The 16,523-nt window shown below is 41.7% G+C and overlaps 1 protein-coding gene across 1 annotated transcript in view; it reads left to right on the forward strand.

Moving 5' to 3' along the window:
* Nucleotides 1-16,523, forward strand: part of LOC138677281 (A.superbus venom factor 1-like) — a 139,443-nt gene that overhangs the window by 45,920 nt on the left and 77,000 nt on the right. The window contains exons 16-24 of the mRNA XM_069767312.1: nucleotides 228-302; nucleotides 857-1,057; nucleotides 5,103-5,214; nucleotides 6,115-6,200; nucleotides 6,882-7,021; nucleotides 7,896-8,108; nucleotides 9,940-10,006; nucleotides 10,627-10,713; nucleotides 12,653-12,856. Coding sequence (XP_069623413.1) covers nucleotides 228-302; nucleotides 857-1,057; nucleotides 5,103-5,214; nucleotides 6,115-6,200; nucleotides 6,882-7,021; nucleotides 7,896-8,108; nucleotides 9,940-10,006; nucleotides 10,627-10,713; nucleotides 12,653-12,856 — 1,185 coding nt within the window. The remainder of the gene's footprint in view (nucleotides 1-227; nucleotides 303-856; nucleotides 1,058-5,102; nucleotides 5,215-6,114; nucleotides 6,201-6,881; nucleotides 7,022-7,895; nucleotides 8,109-9,939; nucleotides 10,007-10,626; nucleotides 10,714-12,652; nucleotides 12,857-16,523) is intronic.

Consider the following 16,523-nt stretch of genomic DNA (forward strand, 5'->3'; position numbering starts at 1 on the left):
TTATTGATATATGGAGAGATAATGAGTAAAGGATGAAAAAGCATTGAAAGAGAGGCAATAAGTGAAGGGTGAAGGAGGAGCCCTGCTAATAAATCTTTCTAGGTACATTGGAAATGGTCATTTTTAGCTATTTTAGATTTTTATATGAAAGCTAATTACTAATTTCTGCATTAAAAATGCATTTGTTGTCTATAATACATATTAATCATTTTTTAAAACTTTTTCAGAACTACAATGTGAAGTTCGTGCGGCTCGAAGGCGCCGTTCCACGGCACAACTGGTTGAACTAAAGACTACATACGGTAAGAAGAGTGGTAACGCGCAACGATTATGTGATGTGGTCAGCAAATTGTTTTTTTTCTTGTAGAATTTAAGCCTTTGATTGGGCAAATTATCTGATCTACTTAAATTAAGTTGCTTAGGCCAAGACACGTACCAAGCTGTCTCTTCTGGGTAGAGAGTACCACAGATAATGAAAAATGGCCTACAACTCATACTTCATGTTTGTCCTTCTGTAACAATGAAGGTTAGAAGGTTGTCCTAGATGGACTATTTCTGCTTTTTTTTCTTATTCAAGTTTTCTTTTTTTATTTTTGCATATTATAGGTATTCATTAATTATTTCAAGTAAAATGTAGTTAATAAAGACAAATAGTTCAAGGCTAAAACTTATGTGAGTTCACACCACCATTAACAATAGTAGTAAAAAAAAGTAAAATTTAAAAAATGTTGTACCTGACACAGATCTTAGTTGGCATTTGCTCCATCGCTGTCATTATAAAATGAATCATCTAATCATATTTGTGAATGTGGCTGTCATTTTTTGCGTGGATATGAATAAAAATATATTTTTTCAGCCTCTAAGTACAAGGAATCAGCAAGGAAATGCTGCACTGATGGCATGCAGGAAAATCCAATGGGTGACAACTGCGAAAGACGAGCATTAAACATCTTGGAAGGCAAAGAATGCGTGGACGCTTTCATTGACTGCTGCACATACATCGAAAAGAAGAGAGAGGAGGAGAGGGCTGCAAAAGATGGGGATAATATGAGCAGAAGTAAGAAGCGCTATATGAAAAATTCACAGTAGGATGTAGTCTTTTAATAAAGCTATATGCTCTATAAGGGTATGTTCACAAGTAGCAGAAATTTCTGCAACTGTTCCATTGTTCTGAATAACTGATTTTGACAAAATGGTCTCCTAAGTGAGTCTATTAAAATGGCCCTCAAAGCTATAACAATGGGTTATTAGTGATGAGTGAATGTAAATTCTGTCCAAAGTCTTCAAAAAGTTGTTTTCTACAGAATACAGATTTGTTTTGTAATTTGCTCCATGTAAAGTCTGCACAGTCGTGGCCAACTGCAGCGGCCATTTTGCTAAACCATTGAGTGCCACCAAAATGTAAGAAAAATAATAATAATTCTCACCTCACTGGTTACCTGTCTTATCTCCCCCACAACCTGCAGTATGGTCCTCCTTGATCCTTCTTTTCTCCTTTTCTTTGACCTGCTTCACTTTATGCCGGGACTTTCGACACCAATGAAGCCTTTGACATCACTGCTTGGCTTGTCATCCACCGAGGTGTAGTGACTTCATGGCATAGGTTGTGATGGCACAACGCATAATCACAGTAGAGGCCTAGTCATTGTCTTAATGATTAGTTGTCACCTGAAGGCCAAGCATAGAGTGAAGTAGGCTGAAGAAGATGAATAAAGGTGAAAAGAAGATGCATGAAGGTTCGTACGGCAAGCAGCAAGGGCAGTTGGAGAGGTGAGTGGTGAGGCGAGTATAGTAACATAGTAACATAGTTAGTAAGAGAGTTCCCAGATCATATTAACTTACCTTCAATTTTCCCTGTTAAATATGCCTAATCTTACAGCTCACCAGTATTTTTTTTTTTAGTTTCTAGAATCAAGATTTGTCCAAAATCTTGATATTGTTTTTTTTTTTCAAAATTTCTTAAAGGGGCTCATTTCTATATGGGAAGGTGAGCATTGTCCATGACACTGAATCAGCAGATACCTGCCCAAGCTTGCAGGTGTCTTGACCATGTTCTATCCTAATGAATAGGACAGGTGCATCATACCTGCCAATCATGGACTCACCCTGTCAGGTATCTGCCAACGCAGCATCATTGGCGCTCCTCGCCATCAAACATCGAAGTGAGCGAGAGAAATCTTTCAATTAAAATATGGAACTAATGTTAATTGGGGATACCTCCTTCAAAATGTGGTTGTAAATGCTTAAATCCGATTGTCCACTTTTTCATACTTTTAACAAATGTATTGTTTTGGCACTTAGCAAAATTTTAGCATTACAGGTTCAGCACTTGCCTGCTTGTTAATGCAGTCTTACTCATAGACTCAGAGCAAAGTTCCCCTATTTTCAAAATAGCAGCTGATGGAGGATCATGTGACCAGACCTGTCCATCAGCCTCCTCCAATTGAACAACACTTCACATGGGCCACTTTTCATACAATCATACAATGTTAGAGTTGGAAAGGCACGTTCAGGGTCATGAAGCCCAACCCCATGATCAATGGAGGACCCAGTAAACCATATCAGACATTTGTCTGTCCAGCCTCTGTTTGAAGACTTCCATTGAAGGAGAACTCGCCACTTCTTGTTCCATCCTGTTCCACTCATTGATCTCTCTCACTGTCAAAAAGTTTTTCTAATATCTAATTTGTATCTTCTCTCTTTCAGTTTCATTTAGTTGTTTCTCATGTTTCCATGTGCAAATGAGAATAAGCATGATCCCTCTACACTGTGACATCCTTTCAGATATTTGTAGACAGCTATTAAGTCTCCTCTTTGCAAGCAAAACATTCTCAGATCCTTTAACAGTTCCTTGTAGGACATACTTTGCAGTCAGCTCACCATCCTGGTAGCTCTTCTCTGAACTTGCTCCTGTTTTTTTATGTATTTTTTAAAATGTGGTGCACAGAACTGGACACAGTATTCCAGATGAGGTCTGACCAAAGAGGAGTAGAGGGGGATAATTACTTCACGTGATGTAGACTCTATACTTCTCTTATTATATCCCAGAACTGTTTGGATTTTTTGCTGCTGCATCACACTGTTTACTCATGTACAGTCTGTTATCTATTAGTATGCCAAAGTCTACTTCACACGTGCTGTTGGTTAGTTCTATTCCTCAAGTTTTGTAGATGTAATTTCCGTTTTTCTTGACCAATTGTAGAATCTTGCATTTCTCCCTGTTAACTACCATTCTATTAGTCGCTGCCCATTGTTCAAGCTTATCTAGATCCTTCTGAATCCTTTAACTTTTTTAGTGTTAGCTATCCCACCTAGCTTTGCATCGTCTGCAAATTTGATTAATTTTTCTTCAGTTCCCTTATCTAAATCCTTTATAAAAAAAAAAGTTGAACAACACTGGGGCTAGGACAGAGCCTTGTGCTACCCCACTGGAAACACTCTTCCAATTGGATGTACAACCACTCTTTGAGTATGACCACTGAGCCAGTTATGAATCCACCTTACCGTAGCCTTGTCAATCCTATACTTGGTCATTTTTTCAATGAGAATAGTATGAGATACTTTATCAAATGCTTTGCTGAAGTCAAGATATACTATATCTATTGTATTTCCCTGATCCACCCCATCAGTGATTCCATCATCGAAGGAAACTAGATTAGTCTGACATGACTTGCACCAAACCCATGCTGGCTCTGGTAAATTACAGTATTCCTCTACAAGTACTTACATAGATGCTGGTTAATAATTTGGTCAAAGATCTTTCCTGGTATAGAAGTAAGGTTCACTGGCCTGTAATTTCCTGGCTCCGTATTCTTTTCTTTTTTGAAGATAGGGACAATATTTGCCCTTCTGCAATCTTTTGATTTCTGTTCTCCAAGATTTTTCAAAGATTCTGACTAGTGGATCAGCAATTTCCCCTTTTGCTTTTGACATACCCCCAAAATCCTTTTTTATTGCTTTTTTAATTGGAGGGGGCTGAAGGACAGATCTGGTCACATGTGCCTCCATCAATTGTCATTTTTTACGACAGGAGAGCTATTCAGACTGTGAAAGAATCTGCACTAACAGTCACAGAAGAAGAACCATTAATACTTATATTAATACATGCCACAAATTGATTTTCCCAACAAATCTGTTATAACTAAAATACAAAGAACAAAGTCTTAAACTTGAAAATATATAAAACTGTGACTTAAAGATAACTTCCAGATTGATGCAAAAATGCTAAATTTATAGTACAAAACATTGCCAATATGTTAGAAAGCAGAAATTTTCCAGTTTATTCTAGATAAACGTAATGGTCAATCATTATTATCTATGATATTTATGTGTATGTTTTTGCTGATTTTTTTTTCTACTGTTTTTTGAGGGGGCAGAAAAAATAAAAGAAAACGCGTTAACGATAAACAAATATTTTTATTAATTTGTATGAAAAAAATTATGTTTTTAGTTTTTTTTTCTGGTTTTTGAACATCTTTTAAATACATCAGGCTTTCAAAGATGCCAAGCGTTGAAAAGTAGTAAGAGACCATTCTTCTGGCGTATTCTACTAGGAAGATGCCCAATACTTTACAATAGAAGTCAATGGGAAGGCTGCACAGAAGGCTCTCCGTCACCTTTTTGAGCATTTTGCCAGTGTTTTTTCTTACGCAAGAGCATTTTCTTCGTTTTTTAACAGTTTTAAAATATCGGTAAAAAGACACCCATAGAATGCTGAAAAATACACATGGGAAAAAAAACATCGAAGTATCACACAGGAAATGACCAAAACATGCTAAATAAAAAGACGGTTCAAAAAAAAAAAAAAATTCAAGCAAAATAGAGCAATTCCAGGAATTTCTTCAGTTTGAAAAATAGATTTTTTTTGATGCCTGGGAAAAGGTACGATGTGAACACAACCTAAGACACCTAAGAAACTGATCTAGCTAACACAATATTGTGAATGGTGCGTTCAGACACCAAGTCCATAGCAACTACCATAGTTTATCTCAGGTGAGACTTAAACCCTTCTTTATTTAAGTTTTATCCAGGTGAAGAACTTTGATTTCTACATGACATAGTACTTAAAATGTCCTATAAGCGTGATGTGTTATATTTTCCAGGTGATGAAGATGAAGAATATCTCCCAGATGCAGATATTCTTTCCAGAACCGAGTTTCCAGAGTCATGGTTTTGGAAGATAGAACAGATGACAGAAAGACCTGATAATAATGGGTAATTCTTCTGTAAATTCCAATACAGCTTGGTGTCAATGACAGGCATGGAGGATGAGAAAGATTTGAGATGTGCTTCTATCTCGATGGGCCATGTTGCCCGCTAAATGGGCTATCTCTATGGTACGTAGGCCCTTGGAAGAAGCTAGATTCGGAGAGCCTCACTTCTGTGCTCCCTACAACCATTACGCTACGCTATTGATTTTTTTTTATGCATCCAATAATCCTCCTTGATTTCTGTTTTCTGGGACTCATTTTTACAAAAGGGTACACACGAGAACCGCCAACTGGCCTTTATCTTGTTACTAGATGTTATAAATAAAGGTAATGTGAGAATTTAAAGAGAATCTGTCAGCAGGATTTCACACCCCAAACTATTTGTAGCTCTTTCATAGACATGTCCAGTAATAACTTCACATGGTCAGTCCTTTCCTCCGTTACTGAGAAATCATTGATTGAATTATTATGCAAATTAGGCTGAAAGATTTTTAGTATATTGAAAACCTGTGTCACTCCAGCTCTATGCCCAGCATAGTTTTGCCTCCTCCTGCTTGACTGACAGCTCCTTAATTAGAAGTCACACGCCATAGAGGTTTTCAATCAAGCTCCATTCCCCGATGCTAGGTGGGAATAGAGCTGGAGTGACAAAGGCTTCAGATCACAGCCTTATTTCCATATCAATTCAAATGCTGAGTTCTCAACAATGGAGGAGCAGACTGGCAATGTAAAGACATTACTGGACTTGGCTTTGAAAGAGCTACAAGCACATATAAATAGTTTTGGGGGTGAAAGGTGAAACCCTGCTGACAGATTTCTTTTAACTTTTAAGAACATTAGCATCAAAAATTATATACTGGTCATTTGATAATTTCGTTACCACTGATTTCTTTTGTGTCTGTAGAATTTCGACCAAGGTGCTTAACATCTTTTTGAAAGATTCGATCACTACTTGGGAGGTCCTGGCTGTCAGTCTCTCTCAAAACAAAGGTGGGAGGACCTTGTTGTGTTTGTTATTGTTTGTAATGGCCGTGAGATAGCACAAAATGACAGTATATGACTAGTTATATACAACTGAATGATTAAGTGAAATGTTGAGATAGTAAATCTAAATATCTATTTATGCAAATTATTATATCAGGCAGTGATCACAAAAATATATTTGGTTGGGAAAACTCACTCCCAATTCTAACCGATTTGATATGTCTCATGCTCATAATATCAATATCAAATACATGAGAAAGTGATGGCCAATAGTACTCATCACATATTGTATCCAGAACTGGATAACCCTGAATTTAATCAATTTAATCTTAAGGTCACAAAATATTTAACAACCAGACTTAAGATGTCTCCAAAGCCTACATCTTGAATTCACTCAGTTGGCTAACACAAAAGGATATCGCACATGATGGGCTGCAAAATAACTTATGTGGCATCCCAGAAATACATGTACTAATCTGACTAAGATTGGATTAAAACCAAAATGATTATAAATAGAGTAATAAAATAATACCACCATACCGATTATGAACATACCACCGTCCTAGGGCTGGGTCATCAATATGTGAGTCCTGATCAAAGTATAGAATAAAGTGTTCCTGAGAGTAAGATTGAGTTTGTACTAATGTACAGTAGACTTCAAGTATCACCAGGTTTTCTGCATTTCAGGTATCTGTATAGCCAAACCTTATGAAATCCAAGCAATGAAGGACTTCTTTATTGACCTGAAGCTCCCATACTCGGTAGTGAGAAATGAGCAGGTAGAAATTCGAGCCATACTCTACAACTATGGCCAGGACAAGATCAAGGTAAGAAATTACTTCCCCGGATGCCATGTCTATACCAGCAACGCCTAACTTTTACTAGTCAGCATTACTTATTAGATGATAATGGAGAAAATTCCTCTTCCTTTTAACTTGTGATAAAAGAGGCGCCCGAAATTCAAATTTGAACTTTCATTTAAATTTGGCCACAAAATTCTATTCACATTACATTTATGAGATGCAAATCCAAAGTGCCATATTGTACTTTGGGGTCTTTCCAAATCCTAGAACATAATGAACATAGAGTAAAATATATATAAAAAAATACTCATTTCATTCCTCACCTGTCATTCCGGGGCAGCTCCAGCCTCTTCTTTCCTTCTCCATAAAACCTGACATCAACTTCCACCATCTTCACTTTGGGGCTTCTGGAACATACAAAGTTCCTAAAGTCACGATGAGGCAATTTTCACAACTTTCGTCACACAATTTCACAACTTTCGTCACTGGGCTTCGGACAATGCACATGGTGAAGTCATATTTTTATTTTTTTCTCTACTTTCCCAACCCTCTACAATTTAGGAACCATTTTGCTTGATTCACACAAAACAACTCACACAAAAATTGATTCAGTAGAATCTAAATTGTATGTAATATTCCAGGCAAATCTACAAATTCGAGGCAAATGAAATTAACCTGATATTGTTTCCCTCATGTCTACTTCTAATGTGTAATACATTCTCTTTAGATTAAATGTAGTATGGTAACACTTATGTTATGACCGGATGCAGATCCACTGTTCTCTATGTTTCTAGTATTCCACACACAGAGTATGCTATTACAAAACGTCTATATACACAATCTTTGCATTCTTGTATTCTTTTTCAGATTTTCTTAACTTTTCATGTTTTCATCTTAGGTGCGAGTGGATCTAACCCACAATCCAGAGTTTTGCAGTCTTTCTACGGCCAAAGCAAAATTCCGCCAGACTGTAGAAATTAGATCTCAGTCTTCTGTAGCTGTTTCTTTCATTATTGTCCCCTTAAGCTTGGGTTCTCATGACGTAGAGGTGAAGGCTGCAGTGTTTGGACAGTTTGTGTCAGATGGTATCAAAAAGAAGCTGAAAGTTGTGGTAAGTAAGCATGAAGCTGGTGAATACACACTGCATAAAGCATGAGGTAAATGTATTGTTAAATGTATTCACTAATTATAATCCACGTAAAATTAATCTGTTTTGAGGGGTGGGTGGTTACGAATAACAATGAACTCTATCTTAAAAACATATAAAGGTCTTGCTAAAAAAAATCATTATCATCCATTCCAAATTATGTTCAATCAAAATTATTTTAGCCTCGTAACTAAAAAGATACCCAAAACAACGGGCATGTAGCCCAATGTACCTCCAAAAAGGAAACATCAGGCTTAAAAAGTAGCTGTCATTATAGTAAAGTTTTTGTATATAACAGGCACTTCACTTTGCTGCTGATCATGGGGGCCTGGGGCCTGAGGCACCCACCAGTCAGTCAAAATACCACTCTGAAGTCCACAGCTCCTGCATGAGATGCACTCACAGCATTGTCTGGAGGCTCCATAGTAAGGATATTGACCATAAACACCCCTTTAAGATTGAATCTAGGGATCTGTAGACTTACTATTGAGTCTGGACACAGGTCTGTTCTTACAGCTAAGGCTACGTTCACATTTGCGTTGTTGGGCGCAGCGTCGACGCATACTGACGCATGCGTCATGCGCGCCTATCTTTAACATGGGGGGCGCATGGACATGCGCCGGTATGCGTTGTAATGCGTGTTACGATGCATGTGTCATATTGACGCACATTACAGGGCGCAGAGGACGCTACTTGTAGCGTTTTCCCTGCGCCGAAATTCCTGATCTTTACGATCTTATGACAACGCATGCGTCGCAAAACGCTGAGTTGTGTACATGCATTGTTGGTTGCGTCGCTGACGCTGCGCCCAACAACGCAAATGTGAACGTAGCCTAATGCAGGAGCTGCGGGCTTCAGATTAGTGGGAGTCTCAGGACCAAACCCCCACCAATCAGCAACACTTTCATATTATAATAGTTACACCTTGAATAGTTCAAGAGGTAAGTACAAAAAATGTTAGGTTTTAAAAAAACTTGGTGTCAAAGATCCCGGGTGAAACTACTGCTGGGAGACTACACGCTGCAGTAAGGGAGCCCAGACCAGAATGGCGGGGAACTCTCTGGGTAGCAAACAGGACCTGAATCATGTGACAGAGGGAAAGTGGCCGGGGACGGAGCCAGGTGCCGGGGTGCAAAGGAGGCGAACGGCGATGGAGAGTAGTCAAACGTGCAGAGGTCAATAACCGGGAGATAATCGAGGCAGAAGGATTGTCAGTTGAGAACGGAGAGCAAACAAACAACACAGTATGCACACGAAAAACCATGGGGTCAGGCACAAAGACAAAATTAAAGTATAACTGAGAGAGAATCCTAGTCCAGCCTGGGTATAAATATCCCTCTCAGATCTAAAAGGAGGCAACAACAATTAACCCTGAGAGGGCATGGCATTAACCCTGTCCAAACCATGACATTTGGCTTCAGATAGCGCAACATATGATGTCGAACAATCACCACTCTACTGTGTAGTTGTGTGTGTGTGTAGTTGTGTGAAATAGATGTCACCAGAAATAAAATATAATTAGGTGTCAACTCCAAAGAGATGGTGCTGGAAGATAAATCAGTGCATAGTTTATAGAAAGAAAACTGGAAACCACCAATGACTAAACTCTGAGGAGCCAAGTGGTCAGAGACATAAAAAGAAAACCAAGAAGTCGTATTGTCCTTGTTGAAAATCGAGTGGAGCAAATCCTACTAGTAGATCAGTGTAATTAGACAGCTAAGATATTTTTCATATCTCATTGCATTACTCATCCATTAGGACACAATTTATGTATACATGTTATACTGTCTTTCAGCCAGAAGGTATTCGTTTGACGAAGAATATAAAACAAGTGACGCTGGAACCGCAAACGAAAGGAAAAGGTGAATCCAATGTTCCCGGTTATAAATGATCGAGAAGGCAAAAGGAGTTGAATATTACATGACTGATTTGAATCAGATTACACATTAGGTTTATTTCTTGTCTGTTACCATGAAAAATCATAGGTCACCACCAGAGCTCTAATCATGTAATGGTAGAATGTTACTAATAAAAACTATTTGCCATGTCTCTTCATATTCATATTGTAGATTTATCTGAAGAATGTCAATTGGCTGCTAGATTGTGCATCTAATTTAGTATTAGGAGAGGTAAAAATCTTAAGAGTAGGAGTATATAATTCTTAGTATTTTGTTGTCTGATGATGGACCTACAAGATGGACTTGAGTGAGACCCAAGTCATAGAATCATAGGATGTCGGAGTTGGAAGGGACCTCCAGGGTCATCATGTCCAACCCCCCTGCTCAATGCAGGAGTCACTAAACCATCTCAGACTGCTCTCTATACTTTTATTCTTTTATATCTTAAAAGCTACCAATAATACAATCATTCCTTAAGTCATTAAATGACCCTAGTAATGATTTTACAACATGAAATATATGATTTTTTTTTAGTAGGCATGTATACACTACTAGTTATAGTCTGATCTGTGTTCCTTCAATAGATGGTGTTCAGGAAGAACTTGTATCTGCACTGGATGAGGTAAACATTGTACCGAGGACAGATGTTGACACGATCGTGACCATACAAGGTGAGAACATTTGCATTTAATTAACCTTTATGTCTTCACCCTCCTTGACCATGCTATCCCATGTGCCCTGCTATAATGTATCTAAGCCACAATGATCTGTGGAACCCTATCAGATAATATCATTGGATGAGACTCACTTGTCCCCTACAATGCCCCAACAACAGACAAGGTTTGGTCAAACACACACTAAAACATGTACTTATCCGATGGCTACTTATCCACTTCTTTTTTGAAGACAACAAGAAAACATCCTAGTGGCCAAACATCAAGGACCACCAGCTTCTAACCAACATTAACCATTATATGAAAACTAGCTATTGAACCCGTTCTACGCCCGGGTGGCGAGCATTTATATTGGTATATGGTCTCCATCCTGGTATGTGCTGCTCCATCCTGCGTCCCCATCCTGTCATGCGCTGCTCCCATTCTGCGTCCCCATCCTGTCATGCGCTGCTCTCTTCCTGCATCCCCATCCTGTCATGTGCTGCTCCCATACTGCGTCCCCATCCTGTCATGTGCTGCTTCCATCCTGCGTCCCCATCCTGTCATGTGCTGCTCCATCCTGCGTCCCCATCCTGTCATGCGCTGCTCCCATCCTGCGTCCCCATCCTGTCATGTGCTGCTCCCATCCTGCGTCCCCATCCTGTCATGCGCTGCTCCCATCCTGCGTCCCCATCCTGTCATGTGCTGCTCCATCCTGCGTCCTCATCCTGTCATGCGCTGCTCCCATCCTGCGTCCCCATCCTGTCATGTGCTGCTCCATCCTGCGTCCCCATCCTGTCATGTGCTGCTCCCATCCTGCGTCCCCATCCTGTCATGTGCTCCCATCCTGCGTCCCCATCCTGTCATGTACTGCTCCATCCTGCGTCCCCATCCTGTCATGTGCTGCTCCATCCTGTGTCCCCATCCTGTCATGTGCTGCTCCATCCTGCGTCCCCATACTGCCTCTGACCCACTCGGCCCCGCTGCCTCTGACCCACTTGGCGCCGAGTGATGGGGGGCCTGAGCAGGCGGGGACACCGGCGAGCTGTGGGGGTCAGGTGCCGGTATCGCCACCAGCTCAGGCCCCCCAGCACGTACTATATTCACCTGCCCTCCGTTCCACCGCTGTGCGCCGCCATCTTCCCGGTCCTCTGGCTGTGACTGGTCAGTCAGAGGGCGGCGCCGGCGCGCATTAAGCGCGTCATCGCGCCCTCTGAACTGATGGTCACAGGCCGAGGACTGGGAAGATGGCGGCGCACAGCGGTGGAACGGAGGACAGGTGAATATAGCCGATACACACCCTCCTGGCGGTCCCTGCTTCTCTGTTGGAGATCGCGGTGTGCATTCAGTGTTTACGCATACCGCGATCTCCCGGGAGCGTCACTCTGTGAGGTTCCAACTGCGCTGGCGCTTGCGCTTGCGCAGTCTATAAAGGCTTCAGACAGAGTGACGCTCCCAGCGTTATATTATAGATTACATCAACTTCTACTCTGAAGTTTTTTATTACTTTGAGATCTATGTTTTGTCTTTAGCAGTACTTGGGAAAAAGTCTAGTAGAATATCTTCTAGCCTCCACTTTAACCCTGTTTATTAAACTGAAAACTAGGCGACCTAGAAGTTGACTTTCTGGCCTTTTATATTCACATAGTTACATGGGTAGAAAAAAGACAGGTCCATCGAGTTCAACCTTTTTCATTATTAGAAAATAACTTGATTAACCAGTACCAGTAAAAGCTAAAAATGGAGATAACGATACAATGAGTATTACATTAGTCTATGCAGTTGAGCAGTGGAAAGAAGACAAGTCTCAAGATAGATTGTCTTCGAATATGTAGTGGTTAATTCTATATTTTTTTTCCAGGATATTACACCTTACCCTTAACATGAGTTAGAATTTTTAGGTTAGAATTTTCTTACTACGTCATGTCTAATTTTTCTTTCTCATACAATAATTCAGGAAACTCAATCGCTCAAATAGTGGAGGATGCCATTGATGGCTCTAATCTCAACCCTTTGATTGTTGTTCCGCGTGGATGTGGAGAACAAAACATGATCTCTATGACTCCCAGTGTAATAGCAACCATTTACCTTGATGCCACCAACCAATGGGAGAGAATCGGTATGAACCGTAGAAATGAAGCCATCAAGAACATCAGGCAGGGTAAGTAATGGAAAAAGTAAAGAAAAAAATTATTAATGGAAGAACTAGATAATAAATTTGAAATATCTTCCATGTTTTATCTTATTTTTTTGTATTGAAATTCTTCTTCATGACATTATATTAAAAGTCTGGAAATTCAAATTGTAAATGTTTTTTTCTAGTCATTAGCGAATTCAGGAACAAAAATTCCATGTTTCTCTTGAAACTTAAATTAACAATGTAAAAAAAAAATCTTTCACTAAATTCCAAAGTTAGTAAGATGCCAATACATTTTTACACATACTAGACAATTCAATCTTCGCTTTTGGATTTTGCCTAGAAATGTTTTTTTAATTTTGATATTTCGAACTTAGATTCGTTATTAGTGTTGAGCATTCCGATACCGCAAGTATCGGGTATCGGCCGATATTTGCGGTATCGGAATTCCGATACTGAATTCCGATACTTCCCGCGTATCGGATACCGGAATCGGAAGTTCCCAGAATTCAAATTGAACGCAGCAGCCAATGAGGAATGAATGAAAGTGTGGGCACATCCTGTTTAGCATGGTGGGCATGTAAGTACTGGCAAGGCTGGGATTGGCTGCTGAAATGATGTCACTCTGCACTATAAAAAAGCGCTGCCGCCATTTTGCGCTCACTCTGCTGTGATTTCAGTTAGGGACAGGACGCTGTGTTCTAACTGAGGGCCAGTCGAGCTAGCTAATTGCTTTATTTTCCTTTCCAAAGGCTAATTTAGCAAAACGCTGTGTGTTCTTCACTGTTCACCTTGCTCTTGCCTTGCAGCGCTGTTTTAACAGCGTTCTGCAAGGTCTCTGTGTGTGTGTGTGTGTGCAGCTCACTCTGTAGTCTGTGTGCAGCCATATACCCGGTTGTATTCAGCTCAGGGGGGGTTCACACTGCCTCACACAGTTGTTCTTTTTTGCTCTTAGTGCAGCCTGCTGCACATTTTTTCTCAAATTTCCTATTAGTGTTTTTCCACCAGTCTCCAGCTCTATTGTGGAAAAACACTACATAGGATAACCTAGAGGGGGGTTTTTGGGCCTTGCAGCGCCGTTTACGGCTGTCTGCACGGTCTCCGTGTGAGCCCAGCTCGCCCTGTAGTCTGTGTGCAGCCATAGCCGGTTGGATTCAGCTCAGGGTTCGTTACTGGCTCATACCTTGAGAAAAATTTTCCTTTTTTTCAAATAGTGCAGCCTGTTTAAAATTTGAAAAAAAAAATTCCTATTAGTGTCTTTCCACTCGTATCCAGCTAAATAGTGGAAAAACACTATATAGGATAACCTAGAGGAGGGTTTTTTGGCCTTGCAGCGCCGTTTACGGCTGTCTGCACGGTCTCCGTGTGAGCCCAGCTCGCCCTGTAGTCTGTGTGCAGCCATAGCCGGTTGGATTCAGCTCAGGGTTCGTTACTGGCTCATACCTTGAGAAAAATTTTCCTTTTTTTCAAATAGTGCAGCCTGTTTAAAATTTGAAAAAAAAAAAAATTCCTATTAGTGTCTTTCCACCAGTCTCCAGCTCAATTGTGGAAAAACACTACATAGGATAACCTAGAGGTTTTTTTGGGCGCCTTGCAGCGCCGTTTACGGCTGTCTGCACGGTCTCTGTGTGAGCGCAGCTCGCCCTGTAGTCTGTGTGCAGCCATAGCCGGTTGGATTCAGCTCAGGGTGCGTTACTGCCTCATACCTTGAAAAACAATTTCCTTTTTTTCAAATAGTGCAGCCAGTTTAAAATTTGAAAAAAAAAATTCCTATTAGTGTCTTTCCACTTGTATCCAGCTAAATAGTGGAAAAACACTATATAGGATAACCTAGAGGAGGGTTTCTTGGCCTTGCAGCGCCGTTTACGGCTGTCTGCACGGTCTCCGTGTGATTTAAACTAGCTCTGTAGCCCGATCTGCACCAAAAAAAAGGTTAAGTTCACCAAACACAACTTACACTTGTGTAGGCCACATTTGAAAAATAATAAAGTTTAGTCCACAATTTACAACATTAGTGTTTCTTACACCTGTTAGGAGGAGCATTACAGGAATAAGCACACTAAGGCCTTAGTACTTTTCTGCTTATCTTTATCTGTCAACCAAGATGAAGAGGGCAGGGAGTAAGGCACGTGGGCGTGGGCGCGGAGCAGGGAGAGGAGCAGGGAGAGGACGTGGTGATTCTGTGCCTGCTGCGGGCGCCGGTGACTCGTCGTCACTCAGTTTCAGCAGGGAACAGTCCTTCATGCGCAGCTTTGTCGGAGAGCGCCGTGCACCGCTGCTGCGTGAAGACCAAATTGAAGCCGTTGTCGGGTGGATGGCAGCTAACGCCTCGGCATCGACTTCAGTTAGTGCCACATCCTCTCAGGCACAGAGCACTGGAGAGCAGCCATCTGTCTCTTCACCACCTGCCAAATTGGCCAGGCAGTCAGAGAGCCCAGGACAGGAGCCGTCTCTACTTCTGTTCTCTGAATCTCTTGGCTTGGAAACAGGGGGCCAGCCAAGCAGCATTGGAGAAATGGAAGAAGAGGCAGTGTGCAGTGATGCCCAACACCTTTTTCTCTCTGACTCTGAAGAGGCAGGTGGGCCAGTGCCTCCGGTGACCACAGCGCAGTACGCATCTGATGATGAAACTCAGGTGCCGCTTTCTCGTGCGTACTGTGCTGCTGAGACTACCCAGGAGGAGCAGTTGGTGGCAGAGGGTAGTGGAGATGATGAGGTCCTTGACCCATCGTGGCGTGAGGAACAGGAAGGTGGTGGGAGCAGCTCAGAGGAAGAGCTTCCTCTTACGGGCCAAAGAGGGAGAGGGAGGGGGAAGACTGCGGAGCCTGTAGCCTCCACTTTGGCACCCGTTAGGAGCCTGTCTCTTTCCAAAGCCAAAAAGGGCGCTCCCAAGACTTGCAGTGCCTGGTCCTTTTTTGACACAGTTGCAGATGACATTTGTTTTGTCAAATGCAAGCTGTGTCATCATAAAGTAAAAAGAGGGAAAAATGTCAGCAACCTCAATACCACAAATATGTGGAAACATGTGCGGACCAGGCACGCGGTGGAGTTACAGAAACACACTGAAGATGTAGGCCAACCAACAGCGGCAGCTACCACCTCTTCAGCTCGTGTTGCCTCTTCCTCCAGCTCACGCACAGCTGGTTTGGCTTCCTCCCAGAGACCTTGTGTAATTCCACCCACAGCACCACCTTCCCAGTCATCCTCACACTCCCAGTCTACTCTACAGCCATCGGTAGTACAGGCATGGGAGAAAAGGCGGGCATTCTCGGCCAACCACCCCCGAGCACAGGCTCTGAATGCAGGCATTGCCAAACTGTTGTCCCTGGAAATGCTCTCGTTCAGGCTGGTGGAGACTGACAGCTTCCGTGACTTGATGGCATTGGCAGTCCCACAGTACAAGGTGCCCAGCCGCTTTTACTTCAGCAGGCAGGCTGTCCCTGCCCTGCACAGGCATGTTGAGGCAAACATAAAACATGCGCTACTGAACGCCGTCAGTAGCAAGGTCCACCTCACCACCGATGCGTGGACCAGTCAGCATGGACAGGGGCGATATGTTTCCCTCACTGCCCATTGGGTTAATGTTGTTGAGCCAGGTACAGATCGTGCGAGTGGCGCAGGACGTGTCCTGCCCACTCCAAGGATTGCAGGAATCCAGTCTGTACGCATCGACTCCTCCTCTTACACTAGT

This window comes from Ranitomeya imitator, chromosome 4, assembly GCF_032444005.1.
Source record: "Ranitomeya imitator isolate aRanImi1 chromosome 4, aRanImi1.pri, whole genome shotgun sequence".
NCBI classification, from domain to species: domain Eukaryota; kingdom Metazoa; phylum Chordata; class Amphibia; order Anura; family Dendrobatidae; genus Ranitomeya; species Ranitomeya imitator.